Source organism: Podarcis vaucheri (genome assembly GCF_965113315.1).
Source record: "Podarcis vaucheri genome assembly, chromosome: 14".
Lineage (NCBI taxonomy): Eukaryota > Metazoa > Chordata > Lepidosauria > Squamata > Lacertidae > Podarcis > Podarcis vaucheri.
Genome location: NC_138752.1, coordinates 33,151,386 through 33,168,957, shown reverse-complemented (window position 1 = coordinate 33,168,957; position 17,572 = coordinate 33,151,386). Strand labels below are relative to the sequence as shown.

The following is a 17,572-nucleotide window of genomic DNA, read 5'->3' as shown; positions in this document are numbered from 1 at the left end:
GAGATGACAGCTCATTTTAACAATTCAATAGTTTGCATTCCAACTCAGAAGAAACCTCCACTGGTTGAATGAGGCTTAACTGTTAGGTAAGCCCCAGCTTCCTTCTGAGTAGATATGCGCTATAAAAGTGCCACAGATAATTTATAATCTTCAGCTTCATAATTCTGTGGAACAGGTCTCAGAAATCTCACAACAGAATTTAACATCTAATGCAGTTCCAGAGAGCTCATGGGAAGAAATAGCCCTAATCCTTTAGCAAGGATTCACAAATACACTTGCCACGTCACCGCTGGTGAGGACAACTTTTACATAAATAGAAAAAAAGCTGCTTTATAGAGAGTCAGACCATTTGTCCATCTATTGTCTATACTAGCTGGCAACAGCTTGTCAGGATTTCAGACAGGAGTCTTTTCCAGCCTTCTGTGGAGACACCGGGGATTGAACCTGGGACTTTAATGAGTGTAGAGCATGTTTTCTACCACTAACACCATCCATATGCAGTCAGAATGATGAGCTTAAATCCAGTGCCTTAGACCACAGGCCAACCCTACCACATCCCACTTCAAGGAGAGCCCCTGGCCTCTTAGGCCTGGAAGAACATGAGAACTTTGCAATACCGGGCTTGCTTCAGAAGCACAAGAGAAATGCAAGGACCTTTCCCCTGATGCCGCGTTGAATCCCAAAGTTACTTGGAGAGCTGTTGGAAGACTTCATGCTTTACTTTTAATATCTGAGCTTTGGCCTTATGGGGATTCCCCTCCTCCTCTTTTTTTGCAAATGAAGGGAAGGAGCTTGCTATTGACAGTTGTGCTGGGTCTTGAGCTCAGGGGAATGCCAGAAGACCCCCGTTCTCTCCTTCTTGAAAGGGAGGGTAGGATCATGGCACAAACAAATTTGGCTGGTTACCAAGTTAAGCTAAGATTTGTAGACCCCTAGCATTCATGCATACGTTTTACTATAGATTTGATGGAGATACAGCCACAGACTTCTGTGTCATGAAAGGTTGTGCAACTCCTCACACACAAAACCCCCAAAGTGATAGCTTTGCTAAAATCTGAAAGAACCCTGTGGCAAACAGCCAGTGCTTATGAGAAGGTGATGTTGATGATCTTGGGCAAAGGAACAGCTGCAGAGAGTTGCAGTTTCTACCCCATAGCTTCCAGCATACTCTCCTCCCCTTTTTCGTTTTTTTAAAATTTGCAGGACATTTACCTGGCTTATTGCCAGCACGTAACACTAATTCTGAAAGAGCTGCACTGCTGCCAGTACGCTTCCAAGACTGTCTCAAGGTACTTGGTGGTGGCACTCCAGCTTTGATGCTTCTCTTATTTGCAAGCTTTATTTGTCAAGCTTTTTGAAAAGTACCCCCAATACAATTTACATAGCAAAAGCAGAATAAAAACTAGACTAAAAACTACAAAAGGCAAAACAAGCAACAGCAAGCTTAAAACAACACCTAGAACCGATAATTATTTTTTAAAAATGCACTCTGGACTTTACATGAGGTTGTCTCCAGCTAACTTCTACAGGAGCTAAGTTCTACTCAAAGAAGACCCATTTAAATGCATGGACATGACTAATTTAAGTCTAGTAGTTTCTATTGGCTCTGAGTAGAAATTTGTTGGGGACAATTCCTGGTGCCTAAAGGATAGCAATGTAAGAGTCCGCAAATATTCCCAAGAAAAGATTTAAATAATTCCTGCGTCTCTGGAAAAGATTCTGTGGTAGCCACACACCTTACTTCGGAATTTTGGGAACACACAGCTCTCACTTGACAGATTCAGAGGGGAGAAAGTGGATTGGGGCCTTTATGCATCTGCTTGGATACTCCCAGTAGGACATATCGAATTAAGTTTTACCCAAAGTAAACCCACTGACATTGATAGGAATAGGTTATTCATATCTACTAATTTCAAGGATTAATCAATCCGATCCTAACTGGGATTGCTAGAAAGTGTTTTACTGAGTTCAATGTGAGTAACTTTCAAGTAACTGCATGTAAGGACTGCTCTGTAACTGAGTAACTGGTGATCAGTTTCAAGGAGTGAAATTGCACTGATTCTGGTGTGTCATTGCATACAGTACTTAATATATTTATTTTTCCAAAAATATACTGTATGTGGTAACTGTAAATTGAATTCTACAATCCTCGGTATCTTAAAAAGCTGGCTATGCTTTGGTTTTGTCAGTATGCAGATTTGTTTACATTAGACTTGATTGAAAGGCAGATGTTGCATTATTTCACTGATAGCTCTTGTGAAGCCAAAAGTGCAATTTGCCTCACTTGATGTCACCATAAATATGTTGCCTGAATTTTTTTGCCTTTGTGGGCAACCTAGTCATAACATATTTCTAAACTATTCTTGTACTCAAGGGCTTTTTGTTGATTACTATTCTGTTTTTTAAAAGAAATTGTTTAAACTGAAATATATTTACACCCTGCTTATTATCGTAACACAATAAAACCAGAGGGATGGAATGAATGTTTTATAAACCTTCAAAATCTGGCTTTCCCCCCATGGGTCTTGGCAGTGCTTTTTTTATGGGGGGATGCAGGGGTACGCATACGTACTCCTAAACATTTTGTGAATCTAAGATTGGCCTCATTGAGGATCAGCATTTCAATATGAGTAGGAAAATGAGAGTACCCCTAAACATTTTTTTAAGAAAGAAAAGGCACTGGGTCTTGGAAACCAGTCTTCATTTTCTTAATTTCTTGGGACTGTGAGATATCTCTGTTCCGTAGATGTAAACTATATAATAAACAATAACAATAATAATTGAACTGGTTTAACAGTCATTGCTTCTCTTCCCTTATTTTGGAATGGGAGCCTAGTGATCTCCAATACCTTCACCAAACTACAGTTCCCAGGTTTCTTTGTGGAAGTCTTTCATCATGCACGACTTACTTGAGAATAGCCTCCTAAGGTCCCAGTCATCTGCAGAAAGGGCTGAATGGATTAACTTCCCAAACATGAGTATGTAATAACCTTGTCCTCCACAAATTCCCCTGCAATATTTAAAAACAAAATACAGGGCATGGCATGTATTAAGAGCATATACTAAAATGGAGTTCTTTCTTCTCAATTTCCCCCAGTATGAATTACTGTGAAGGCCTTATTCACATAGCACTTTTGATGTCCGTGATGCTTTGCAGAGCACGAGGAGGAGGAGATGGTGGTGTCTGCAATGTACCTTTCTGATGTTGGTGGAATATTTCAGATTTGATAAACCTGATAATCCAGTACCAAATACTGCTGCCCTGGGCTCCTTTGGGAGGAAAGGCACGCTATGAAACAAATGATACTTTTCTATCAGAGTGGCCTCAGGTGTCAGAGCATCCACATATTCCGTAAAGTAGATACACGGGAAGCTACTTTCAACTGAGTCAGTCCATCTAGCTCAATATTGTCTACACCAGGCATAGGAAAACTCGGCCCTCCAGATGTTTTTGGCCTATAACTCCCATGATCCCTATCTAGCAGGACCAGTGGTCAAGGATGATGGGAATTGTAGTCCCAAAACATCTGGAGGGCTGAGTTTGCCTATGCCTGGTCTACACAGACTGACATGGACTTTCAGGAGGCTTTTCCAGTCCCACCTGGAGATTCCAGGGATAGAACACAGACCTTCTGCATGCCAATAAGCTACAGCCAATCTTTAGGGTCTTCTATATTTGAAAGCTGAAACTTTATATTTAATACATGTTTGAGAAACTTTTTTTTTTTTTAAAAAAAGGCTGAAGGAATAGTAACCAAGCTGGCTCCAACTTTGAAGCGCTTTGTTGGTTTGCTTTTGGCTTTTAGGTTGTCCCTCAAAGTTTACAACCATGTATGAATATCAATCCATAAACCCAACACAATTAAAATATCCAAACCCATACATAAAAGCCAGTGCATCAACAACAGCAGCAACAACAACAATCTAAATTAGCCTCCATCCAATTTTCCTTGAAGTCTCGAAGACCCATTTCAAATTTAGGAAGGGAAAGTATTTGCCTGGTCTCATTTGTGATAAAATTCAACAGGCATTTTAAGCGAGTTTTTGCTCTGATTCTTATGGTTAATCTTAACTAATTTCATCTTGACAGGAATTTTTGTGTGTGTGATATAAATACGGTAGATTAAATTAAATAAATTAAGAAACAGATTAAAGTCTTAAAGTAAAATGTTTTGGCTTTTGCCTTATTCAGCCATGTGGATGTGAATCAAAGGGCATTCTAGCCAAGGTGGCAGTTACAGAACACTGAGGATGGAATATGTAGTCGAGTGTTATCAGAGATGCAGGTTATCTTTCTGGGTTGACGTCACATTTATGTCCAGAAATACGCTCTTGTTTCTAGTGTCCTTTGATCAGACAGCATCTTTAAAAGGGGACTCCGGCATAAAATTGCTAAACTTGATAGTTGCGGCTGGGGGGGCCGAAGGCAAGAAACCCAACAGCAAGTAGACCCAGAGCCAATTGCAAGCAGGACCAGCTAATTCTAGCTTTGTCCCCATCTTCCTCCCTGCTTAATTCTATCTGGATGGCACTGAGACTAAGGCCTCATCTGCACTATGCATTTAGAACAGAATCATTCAACTTCAGGAAGTCATGGCTTCTTGTAAAGAATGCCACGCACTGTTGTATTTTCAGGGGTACAGATCGTCCTTAGGAGACCCCTATTCCACCCACAGAGTTACAATTCCCTGAGTTCCTTGAGAGAGAGGAATTGACAGTTAAAGCACTCTGGAAATTCTGTGCAGAGAATAGGGGATCCCCTAGCAACTCTCAGTACCCGGACCAAACTACAGTTCCCAGGAATCTTTGGGGAAAGTTGTGACTGTTTAAACTGGTATGATATTGCTTTAAATGTATGGTGCAGAGGGATTGTAAGGAGGAGGAAGCTGACACAGGCAGTGCCACTCCTGGGACTAATTGTGAGCAAGGAAGGAAGGTGAGGGCTGAAGGCAGGCTGTTCCTCTTGTGCCCAGTTTACCCTAATGCATGCTCTGGTTATCTCCCACTTGGACTACTGCAATGCGCTCTACGTGGGGCTACCTTTGAAGGTGAGCCGGAAACTACAACTAATCCAGAATGCGGCAGCTAGACTGGTGACTGGGGGCAGCAGCCAAGACCATATTACACCAGTCCTGAAAGACCTACATTGGCTCCCAGTACGTTTCTGAGCACAATTCAAAGTGTTGGTGTTGACCTTTAAAGCCCTAAACAGCCTGGGCCCAGTATATCTGAAGGGAGCCTATCTCACCCCCATCGTTCTGCCCGGACACTGAGGTCCAGCGCTGAGGGCCTTCTGGTGGTTCCCTTACTGCGAGAAGCAAAGCTACAGGGAACCAGGCACAGGGCCTTTTGGGCAGTAGCACCCGCCCTGTGGAACGCCCTCCCACCAGATGTCAAAGAGATAAATGACTACCGTAGCTGACATTTAGAAGACATCTGAAGGCAGCCCTGCTCAGGGAAGTTTTTAATGTGTGACATTCCAACAATCTTTGTTGGAAGCTGCCCAGAGTGGCTGGGGAAGCCCAGCCAGATGGGCGAGGTACAAATTATTATTATTATTATTATTATTATTATTATTATTATTATTATTATTATTATTAATGGACCAGCCTCCACTGAAACTGGATGAAGGGTAGAGAGGGATTTGTAATGCATAGAAACATTGCCACTTCCAATTTTGCCTCTCGTCGTACCTACCACCAGCATGTGGGCCCCAGAAGGCTGCTTAGAAGATAATGTGGCCTTCATGCTGAAAAAAGGCTTCTCAGCCCTGTACATTTCAATTTGTGCTGCCACGGCGAGGCGGAGACCCATCAAAAACCACAGGCGGGAGAAGCCTGTGGACCTGGGATTCGGCTGGCACCTTTTGCGCCTCCCCTACTCGCGGGGAAACCTGGCTACGGGGATCCGGAGCGACGTGGGGTGAGTGGCGCGGTGCTTCGAATCGATTGCTCTTTTCACGGAGTGAAGCCGCATTGCTGTTGTCGGAGAGCGCTGACTTTTTTCCTGTGGACAGTTGGACTCTAAACAAGTACCCGTGAGTAGAACGGAAAATTGGATTATTAAACTTCGTAATTTGGCACCAGAGCGGGAAGGTCTAAACAGGAAGTCCGGCTTCCGCTTTTGTAAATAGTTTGAAGCAAAGACATTGCAAGCTAAAGTCTGGAAAGTTATCTGCAAAGGACTAAATTTCCATCGGTTAAAATTACAAAAAAACCCTTGGAAGCAGGAGAAGAGGGGGGGAATCTTAAATTGTTCAAGCCTGCAGGAGAGGGAGTAAAGAAAGATAAATTTCTATCGTCTTGAACCTGGGAACGGGCTGTAAAAAATAGACGTTTTGGGAAAGTTCATTGACTGTGAATAATAACGTATGTTGACCGATAGTCAAATAAGAGAAACATATTGACTCCAATGTTTCCTTTTGCTCTAAAAAGGAACAAAGATTTGAAAAACGAAAGCAATTTTGTTGCTGCATCTGCTTGTAAAAGGATGGATACAAATTGAAATTGTTTCCTCTAGAGGGAGCTTTTGAACTGTTGTTGGAGTGGACCTGTAGAGATTAAGGATCGTGAGAAACAGACATTGACCTTGGACAAGAATGTTGACACAGGAAGCCTTAGTGTCCGCTTTGTGCAGGACAAGTGCTTTGTTGGAGCAGCTTCATGCGAAGATGGATTTGATGACTACAGCAATTGATAACTTCGGTCAAACAGTGAACGCTGATATAGAACCTGCTCAAGAACTGACCCAGGAATCTGCCCTGACAGGGCAAGCTGCGGAGAAGACAAAGGAGGAGGTTGTTGTTGAACCCCAAGTAATACAAGTTGAGAGAGATGCGGCCTTGCAGGAACATAACCTGTCGTTTCTGATGACTGAATCTGGAGTGAGTCAGATTTGGAGAGACGAAGTCCTGTCAGGACTGGAGATGGCAAGTTGGCAAGTTGGTCATATCCTCCTATGCAGGGATGTCCTGACTTTTGGGATTTGGTTTTGGGCCAGTTGGAGATTGGAGTGGGTTGAGGCCCTCAGCTTTGGAATATTTTTTGGATTTTAGTGCTAACCATGGAGAATGGGCTGACCGGTCGAGAAGGGATAAAGACATTCTTAGGTGGTTCCCCCGAGATCTACTCCTCAGAAACAAAGGAAGGAAATTAAGTACAAGACCAGCAGAAGGCAAAGTAAAGTGCAGGTACAATTATGAAGAAGATCTGCAGAAGGGACATGGAAAAGAGTTAAGAGCCTCGGACATAAGATTACCAGGTTGATGGACTAGATGGAACAGACAGAAAGGACTGACAGATCCCGAGACCAGGAAGAAGAGACGGTGGCTGAAGATTGGAAGAAAGTTTAAAAATTCATTTAGAGAAATATTGTAAAATTAATGACTGTTAGGAAAATCTTGGAAGGAAACTATTAGGCTTTAGTAGAAATGTTATAAGGAGTTATGTATAAATAAGTTTTTAAGTTCTAAGGATTTTTTTAAATGGCAAGATAAGGCTAAAATAAATTAAGACAACTAAAGGACAGAATACAGTGAAAGATGGAAAGGATTTGCTGAGATAATTAATAATTAGAATACAAAAAAGGGAGGTGTGAGGAGGTCGATGAAACAAGTTAATGAAGATAAGGATATGGGAATACTGGATTTGTTTTTAAATTTATTCTCTTGCTCTTGTTTTTGATTTTAGTGTATTGTATGCTTTGTACTTTTTATTCTCTTTTTATTGATTTGTATTGTTTAATCTCTTTTTTCTTGCTTTTCCTTTTTCTTTTTTTCTTATGTAACTTTAAATTCCCAATAAATATCATTAAAAAAATACATTTCAATTTGTGTAATGCCTGGATGCTTAACCTCCAATCGCTGTTGGACTACAACTTCCACCACCCCAGACTTGCTGGGGCTGATGGGAGCTGGAGTTTCCCATCCCTGTCCCAGAGCTTTGACTTGATGATCTACATGTACCTGGAATATAAAGACTTGGGAGGCTGTGGGGTCAAGGATCCTCTACAACTGCTGTCTCGGTGCTGGCTGAAGTGAGTTGGAAAAGGTACCCAGGTGAGTGAGCCACCAGTGTTCTGAAATTGGAATCTGCACAAATGTGGCGGAATGTTCAGCACACAGCCCTGCCTCCCCATTGGCTGTGGCACAGCTAAGAAAGGGAAAGTGTGGTAAACAGAATGCTGAGCATGGCAACAGACAGTAGGGAAGATATATGCATGTGTGTGTGTGCATGCATGCATGTACTATAGCATCCAGGGGGTCAAAATATGAAGAAATGGCTCATGAAGCCTTCCTCCTTAGAATTCTCCCTTGCAAACTGTGAAGTCTAAAATTTTGCTAGATATTTCCGGCTATTATTCACTGAATACTTGCCCTGGGTCCAACATAAATTCATGGGGCCACTCCAGCACATTTTGCTGCCTGAAATGAAGGATAAGGTGGCGTCCCCAGATTCTGCATGTGGAATCCAACCATCCTAGGTTGCATCGGCACTGTACGCTTAAAGCAGTATCATACCAATATAAACAGCCGTGGCTTTCCCCAAAGAGTCCTTGGGAACTGTAGTTTTGCTGAGGGTGCTGAGAGTTGTTAGGAGACCCCATCCCGCTCAGAGAACTACAGTTCCCACAGGTCTCTGTGAGGAGGTATTCACTGTTGAACCACTCAAGTAATTGTACCTCTGTGATGGGAATAGGACTTGAAATGCTAAAATTCTAGCAATTTTTGGAAAGACATTTGCCAACATTTGTTACAGGGTTTATGGGGACAATTTTGATTGCTGCTTTATTGTAGATCTGCATTTTAGGTATTTTTATTACTTATATACAGTATGTGTGTTTGTAAAGTCCAAAGAAGTAGGAACTACATAGTTTTGTAATATTGAACTTTGTACTGGATGGGGACAGCGAGAACAGGACCACACTTTCTATTTCCAATTCCAACCTCCACACATTCAGTTTAACAATGTCCGTAGAGTTTATGGACATAGAGTTTATCTCTTAGTGTGGCAGCACCCATACTTTAGAACTCCCTGCCTAATAACATCAGGCAGGTGCCTTCCCTGTACTTTTTTTTGTTGCCTAAAACAGTGTTTTTCAACCACTGTTCCGCGGCACACTAGTGTGCCGCGAGATGATGCCTGGTGTGCCGTGGGAAAAATTAAAAAATTCGAAAGATTTTTTTTTTTAAGTCAAATTTTCGATTGGGGCGCCGTCCCCGGAGGGAGGCGGGCGAGTCGGGCGGCGAGAGGCGGGGCGGCGGCGGCGAGGAGAGGCCGCCCAGCGCGGGGCTCTCGCAGTCTGCCTGCCTGGCTGCTTGCGAGCTCGGCGGGCAGCGCCTCCGTCCGCAGTGCACGCCTCGCGGCTCTCATTCCCTGCCCCTGCCAAAGCTCACCCAGCCAAGCCGCGCTCTCCTTCCTGCCTCGCTTTGCTGCCTCCTCCCCCCCACCCCCAAAGCTTGGAGGTTCCCCGGCGCCGGCCCGCAGGTTTGACCCCCTTCTCACACCTGTTCGCGCTCCTTGCACGGAAAGGGGCGGATGGGGAGGAACGGGGCTCGCCGCTGCCTCCGCTCGCCCTCCCCCCCTCCTTCGTGCGTCCCTCCCGGCGTGACGCTGCGCGCTGACGTCACGAGGCTGTAACGTGGTGTGCCTCAAGATTTTTTTCATGAAACAAGTGTGCCTTTGCCCAAAAAAGGTTGGGAAACACTGGCCTAAAACATTATTGTTTCTGCAAGCCTATCCAGATATGTAGATTGCTGACATGTTTTAATTTGGTTTTTAGCTTAACACTGATTTTATGTCTTTAAGATATCAATGACTTTGCTTCCTCTCTTTCCATGGTTCATTTTACATGTCATAAATTCTTGCATATTTTACAAAAACTATACCATTCAGTATTCCATTATTCCATCCATCAAAACTTATTTACACTGTCGAATTTATCTTAATGCTGTCAGCGTTTTCAGCTGTACACAATTATTTCCAATATATTCAATAAACGTTTTACAATCTTCTTTAAATGTATGTTCTTCTTGTTCTCTTATTCTATATGTTATGTCTGCAAGTTGTGCATATTCTGTCAACTTAAGTTGCCATTCTTCTTTGGTTGGAACCTCACTTGTTTTCCACTTTGGGGCTAACAAAACACGGGCCGCAGTAGTAGCATACATAAATAACCTTTTATGACACCTGGGAATTTCAGTCTGGATTATACCCAGCAGAAAGGACTCTGGGTTTTTTTGGGAAAGTACTTTTAAACATTTTCCCCCCAATTCATTATGGATCTTTTCCCAATACTCTTTTACCCTTTTAAAAGCCCATCACATATGAAAGAACGTTCCCTCCACCTCTTTGCATTTCCAGCACTTATCTGATTCAGTCTTATACATCTTAATACCATCTGTGAATTATTTTAGGTAGTTCTCCTTCAAAGAACAACATGCTGTAAACTTCAAGTCACTTTTCCAGTTTTCCCCATATTTCACAAGTTTTTGTATCCATTCTTCCTTTGCTGGGGCTTCTACTTCTTTCCATTTTGGGGCAAGTAACATTCTTGCTGCTGTAGTAGCATACATGAAAAAGTTTCTGTACAATTTGGGTAGTTCTGTTCCTATAATTCCAAAAAGGAAAGCTTCTGGGTTGTTGTTTTTTTACAAACATTATTGTAAACATCCTTTTCAATTCATTATATATCATTTCCCAGTAAGCTCTAACCTTACTACAAGACCATCACATATGATAAAAAGAACGTTCTTTCTCTTTACATTTCCAACACTTACTTGATTTAGATAAATACATTTTTGCTAATTTACTCGGTGTTCAATACCATCGATATATCATTTTCATATGCTGTAATTTTCTCTAAGACCATAACATGCTGTAAATTTTATATCCATATTCCACAATCGTTCCCATGCTTCCATGTCTATATTATGACCAATATCTATTGCTCAATGTATCATTGAGGATCTAACTTGCTCATCCTTTGTCTCCCATTCCAATAATATTTATACATTTTAAACAGCACTTTTACATTACATTCCAGCAGGTCTTTCTTCAGTTGTGATATTTGTTCCCCAAACACTCATATCCTATCTTTCTTAATCTTTCTTAAATCATTCAGATAATGATATTGTATCTGTGTTGTTAATTTTCCTGATAATTCCTTAAATTCTTCTAATTTATACTCTCCTTTCTCTTGTTTTAACAAATTTCTATAAGTTGTTCACCATTCTATCATATACTTTTTCTTTACCGCTCCAACGGTGAGAGCCAAAGTGATGTTTCTACCTCTTTTTTTTTTGTATTTATCCCATACTCTATACATTTTTTTCCTAATTATATGATTGGTAAATCCTTTATGTACTTTTACTTTTTCATACCATCAATAAGTGTGTCAACGAAAAATATTATCATGACTTTCTGAGTCTAGAATATGTGAATTCTCTAATGTCATCCTTCAATGAAGAAAGATAGGATACCTCATGGTATAGTCTCATATCCGGCAGGGAAAAACCTCTTTCTTTTGCATCTATCAATATTTTATATTTTATTTTTGTTTTTTCCCCTTGCCAAATATATTTAGAAATATCTTTTTGCCCGCTTTGTGTTTAAACAATCTGTCTTGCCAATCACCGGAACTGATTGAAACAGAAATAATATTCTTGGTAATGCATTCATTTTTATAGTCGACACTGTTTTATAGTCAATTCATTTTGTTCCAAATTTCCTTTAATATCTTCCCATGTTTTTTAAATAATTATCTTTATACAAATTTATATTGTTTGTAGTTACCCATACAGCTAAATACTTAACCTTTCCTTTGATCTTTAATGCAGATACATCTTGAAATTTATTTTTACTCTCAGCATTCATATTTTTATCCAAGAGTTTGGTTTTATATTTACTAATCTTAAGACCTGCTACCTCACCAATTTTTTTTGTATCTTGTAATACCTTTGGGATTGACTCTGTTGGTTCTTCCACAGATAGCTCCACGTTGTCTGCAAATGCTTTTAATTTATATTTTTGTCCCACTCTTATGCCTTTAATATCTTTATTACATATTATTATTGGCATCAATACTTCTAAAACTATTATAAACAAAGGTGACAATGGACAGCCTTATATTGTTCCTTTAGTTATTTTACAATTATCAACCAGGACATTATTTACTATCAACTTAGCTGACTTGTCAGCATATGTTGCCTTGACTCCTTCTAGAAAAGTGTCTCTACAACTCATATATTCTAAAACTGTAAATAAAAAATCTGTGACTTTTAAGCAACTGAAATGTACCCCCCCTTTGTTTAAAAAAGTAAAAGTGACCTCTGTTGCTCCACCTACCTTTACCACTGGCCACACCTACCAGTGCCACACAGTCCCCAAAAGTTCACTATCAGGGAATGTTTCCCTCTGCCTAAAAACATTCCTTTCCCCTGGGAATATACCAGACCCTCCAAGTGTCCCTATTTTCCAGGGACAGTCCCAGATTTACAGAAGCCGTCCCAGTTTCTGATTTGATCCCGGAATGTACCGCTTTTCCTTAAGATGTCCCTATTTTCATCAGAGAAATGTTGGAAGGCATGGAGTTATGTGACCCCCGAACCAAGGAGATAAGTAACTATGCAACCCCCACTCCTCCCCAGCCTGCCAGCACCTATTATAATTTTTAACAATTTGTGATTTGCCACTGCAGTTTTTGCTTGGGGATATAAGGATGCCCTCTGGTGGATAATATATGGCAGAACCGCCCTCTTCCTTTTCCCTATTTCCATTTTAAGGACTTGCTTGAACTTTGCACTTTACCTCTTGGTAAGTCTGGCAAAAGGGACATGGGTGGCGCTGTGGGTTAAACCACAGAGCCTAGGACTTGCCGATCAGAAGGTCGGCGGTTCGAATCCCTGCAACGGGGTGAGCTCCCGTTGCTCGGTCCCTGCTTCTGCCAACCTAGCAGTTCAAAATCATGAAGTGCAAGTAGATAAATAGGTACCGCAGTGGCGGAAAGGTAAACAGTGTTTCCGTGCACTGCTCTGGTTCGCTAGAAGAGGCTTAGTCATGCTGGCCACATGACCCGGAAGCTGTACGCCGGCTCCCTCGGCCAATATAGCAAAATGAGCGCCGCAACCCCAGAGTCGGTCATGACTGGACCTAATAGTCATGAGTCCCTTTACCTTTACCTAAGTCTGGCAAGGGATGGATCCAGAAGGTGGTAACACACCCTAAAGCACAGGTAGGCAAACTAAGACCAGGGGGCGGATCAGGCCCAATCTCCTCCTAAATCCGGCCCGTGGACGGTCCAGGCATCAGCATGTTTTAACATGAGTAGAATGTGTGCTTTTATTTAAAATGCATCTCTGGGTTATTCGTTCATTTCCCCCCCAAAAAATATAGTCCGGCCCCCCACAAGGTCTGAGGACCGGCCCCGTGCTGAAAAGGTTTGCTGACCCATGCGCAAAGCCCCTGCCTTAACAACTTCTGTTCTTATTTTGCCAGAGGCACCCAGCGAGGTCAAAGGCAGAGCAGCAGAATTCTCAGTTCAAAAGCCTGCATCTTCTGGATTAAGGGGGAGCCACTGAAGGACCTTCCCCAAGCCAAGTGAGGGCTGCAGCTCTGTTAGTAGTGTGTCTGATTTACATCCAAAGGTCCCAGCTCCAATCCCTGTCCTCTCCAAGTATAGGATCATTCCTCAGCTGCAACCCTCAAGAGCAGCTGCCAGTAGGGGTAGTACTGAGTTTGATGGAACAATGGTCTGACTCTGGATAAGGCAGTTTCCTATGTAACCACACACACTCCAAAAATTAGTGCTGTCTATGGGAGCTGGGGTGCCATCGTGTCTAAGAGATCCCGGTGTGACCCAGGAAGTGCTGAATTAGAACTTGCAATGGGTTCCATTGGTTGCTTGAGACAAATCACTTGTTTCTCAGTTCCCCCCACTTCTCCCCCCAAAACGCAATATGGGGATATGACTGCAGATGTACATTGCAGGGTTGTTGTAATGGGTTACAATGAGGCGGTGCATGTGCTGTGCTTTGAACACTCTTGTTGGCGGAAAGGGAAATTATTATTGTGGAGTGCCAAGGAGAATTTGTTTGGAAGTTCACCTGCTGTGGGAGACTGTGGTATCTCTATGCTTGCAGAGGAAGAGGAAACGAGAACTGTGTTGTGATGGGTGCTCTTGGTTTGTGATAAACAAACATGGTGACAACTTGCTGGAAAAAGATATTGTTAATCCTCACAGAACTCTAGCCCAATAGTTGCCATTAATTTGATTTTGAGTTGATTTTAGAATGCATTTCAGTTGATTGTGAATTTATGTGAACTGTGTTCCTTTTATTGTTGTTGGCCACTCTGAGCCCGGCTTCGGCTGGGGAGGGCGGGATATAAATTTTTTTTTTATTATTATTATTATTATTAGAGAGCCAGTGTGGTGTAGTGGTTAAGAGTGGTAGTCTCGTAATCTGGGGAACCGGGTTCGCGTCTCCGCTCCTCCACATGCAGCTGCTGGGTGACCTTGGGCTAGTCACACTTCTTTGAAGGCTCTCAGCCCCACTCACCTCACAGAGTGTTTGTTGTGGGGGAGGAAGGGAAAGGAGAATGTTAGCCGCTTTGAGACTCCTTAAAGGGAGTGAAAGGCGGGATATCAAATCCAAACACCTCTTCTTCTTCTTCTTCTTCTTCTTCTTCTTCTTCTTCTTCTTCTTACGGTATTATTATTGGTTTGGAAGGTCAGTTTTGATGGTATCCTTGGTCCTGGATCTAGTAGAAGAGGCTGCTGAACTGCTCAGACAAGTTTCTTTGTGAGACAATGGCCTTAGCTGGCCATAGAAGTGCTCTCATCAGCATCTCAAAGAATGAGCTAGGTTACCATAGCTACAATTAAGTGATGGTACTCTCCGGAAGGCGTGCATCATCATCATCATCATCATCATTACTATTATTATTATTATATCTCACCTTTTCCCCAGAACAAACTAAAGACATAAACAGTGGTGAAGCGTGGGTTGTCAGCACCCGGGGCAAGGCAAGTAATTTGCGCCCCCTAACCCGTGGATTTTAGCACTCAAGTGCGAGCGCGCCCTCGGGTTTTTCCGGTAACACTTGACTTTATAGAATCATAGAATCGTAGAGTCGGAAGGGACCCGATGGTCATCTAGTCCAACCCCCTGTGGTGGTGATGATGATGATGATACATTTTATTTATACCCCGCCCTCCCCAGCCAGAGCCGGGCTCAGGGCGGCTAACACCGGTAAAATTACAATAGAAACATAATGGGGGGAGGGACCAATTTAAAATACAGGTTAAAATGCAATTTGAAAAGCAGCCTCATTTTAAAAGTAGCCCACAAATCAAAACTGTAAGGGGAGGGAAGACATAAGGGTCCCACTGAGTCCAAACCAAAGGCCAGGTGGAACAGCTCTGTCTTGCAGGCCCTGAGGAAAGATGCAGGACCACGCAGCTGTCCCGTGCGGGGATCGAACCTGCAACCTTGACATCCCTATTTCCATAGGGTTCGGGTTTCCGAGTGGCTAGGGAAACCAAGCTGGATGGGGAGGGGAAGCCACAAACACGAGTCTGACCAAACTGCGGGAAGCAGTGGAAGACAGGAGTGCCTGGCGTGCTCTGGTCCAGGGGGTCACGAAGAGTTAGACACGACTAAATGACTAAACAACAACAACAACAACAACAATAATAATAATAATGTATGAAGTTACATTGAAAGACCTACATTGGCTCCCTGTACGTTTCTGAGCACAATTCAAAGTGTTGGTGTTGACCTTTAAAGCCCTAAATGGCCTCGGCCCAGTAGACCTGAAGGAGCGTCTCCACCCCCATCATTCTGCCCGGACACTGAGGTCCAGCGCCGAGGGCCTTCTGGCGGTTCCCTGCCTGCAAGAAGTGAGGTTACAGGGAAGCAGGCAGAGGGCCTTCTCAGTAGTGGCACCTGCCCTGTGGAACGCCCTCCCACCAGATGTCAAAGAGAAGAACAACTACCAGACTTTTAGAAGACATCCGAAGGCAGCCCTGTTTAGGGAAGCTTTTAATGTTTGACGTATTAATATTTTTTTGGAAGCCGCCCAGAGTGGCTGGGGAAGCCCAGCCAGATAGGCAGGGTATAAATAATTTATTTTTATTTTTATTTGACACCCCCCAAGCCAAGGAGATAAGTAACTCTACAACTTCACAAGTCATCTGAAGGGTGACACGGTGCGAGTTTATGGCTGCCAAGTATTGGCCTAAAAGGAAGCGCAGCCGGCGTCAGGAAACTGCTGGAGGATGGAGCTTGCAAGTGTTAGAATGCAAAACGCGGACAGGTTCAGGCACGCAAGAAGGTGGGGGAAAGGGGAGCCCGGATGGCTCAGTTTAAGAGCACTGCGCTGATAAGGCCAAGGTTGCAGGTTCGATCCCTTGTAGGGGAGCAGCGGTGTATTACTGCATTGCAGCGGGTGGGACTAGATGACCCTCGGCTCCCTTCTAGCTCGACAGATTCTATGAAAGCGCATGGAGCGCAGAAGTTGCATTGCAAGTAGTACGCAGGGGGGGGCGCAAGGGTTGCAGAGAGAGAGAGGGAGGGAGGGGGGAACTGGCCCTCCGCTGGACAACTGACCCGGCCGGGCTCTGTTTCCCAGGGAAGCAAGAAGTTGCAATCCAAAGTTGCAGAAGCGCCCTGCTCCTTCTTCCGCGGAGGGAAACGCTCCTGCGGAGGCGAGAGGCAGCGAGGAGGCGACGAGGTGAGGCTTTTGTGAGGTAGGGAGAGGAAAGACGGGGGAGGGAACCCAAGGAGGATTTGCACGAGAGGGAATGAAGGGGAAACGCGCCTCCCACGCAGAGCACTTTTCCCCGGGAAATGCATGGGGTGGGGTCGTGGCTGATCCGTGCTGCGCGCTCGCGTCGTGCGGCCCAAAGTGCTGCAGGATCGCCAATGCAAGACCCCCTTTTAAAACCTCCCCCTCCCCCAGCTCTGGAAAAAAAGGGGGAAGGGGATGGTGTCAGGGTGCGGAGGCTGCCCGTGCCCGGCCAGGCGTCGGTGGCGGCGTCAGCGCTGCTGCAGCGGCTGCTCCTCTTGCGAGCAGTGAGTGGAGCGCAGCCGCGGCGGCGGCGGGGGGCGCGCACGCGCCAAGGCGCAAAGCTGGCGGTGGCGGCGGGGAGCCCGGCGGAGGAAGGAACTTGTCCCTTCCCTCTGGACTCGCGGCCCCCGCAGATGTTGCGCCCGGTGCGGCTGGCACCCCTGGCACCCCCCACACTACGCCACTGGACATAAAAAGACAATGATTAAAATGTAATAAAAAACTAGCAGAATTAAGATAATATATGTACAACGGTCATGGTTTCCTCCAAAGACAGACCTACAATTTTCAGCACCCTTAACAAACCACAGTTCCCATGTTTGTTTGGGAGAAGCCATGTGCTTCTCTCAACTGTACCTTCCCTCAACTGTCAACTGCAGCAGGTTTTCCATCAGGCTGCCAGAGAAGGAAGAGATGGAAATGGAGAGCTGCTCCTTCTGCTCTGCTGAAAGACCAGGAAGTCTTAGCTCCCTCTACCCTCTTCCCAAATTGGCTTGTTACAGCTG

The 17,572-nt window shown here is 43.9% G+C and overlaps 1 protein-coding gene across 3 annotated transcripts in view; it reads right to left on the bottom strand.

The window, feature by feature from the left end:
- Window positions 1-8,109, bottom strand: part of USP7 (ubiquitin specific peptidase 7) — an 83,217-nt gene extending 75,108 nt beyond the window's left edge. For all 3 annotated transcript variants that reach the window (XM_082199056.1, XM_082199053.1, XM_082199054.1), the window contains exons 1-2: window positions 7,964-8,109; window positions 2,910-3,010 (exon numbers count right to left, since the gene is read on the bottom strand). Coding sequence is in view for 2 of the 3 variants with exons in the window: in XM_082199053.1 (XP_082055179.1) it covers window positions 2,910-2,976 (67 nt within the window). In the remaining variant the exon portion in view is untranslated. The remainder of the gene's footprint in view (window positions 1-2,909; window positions 3,011-7,963) is intronic.
- Between the last annotated feature and the right edge of the window lie 9,463 nt (window positions 8,110-17,572).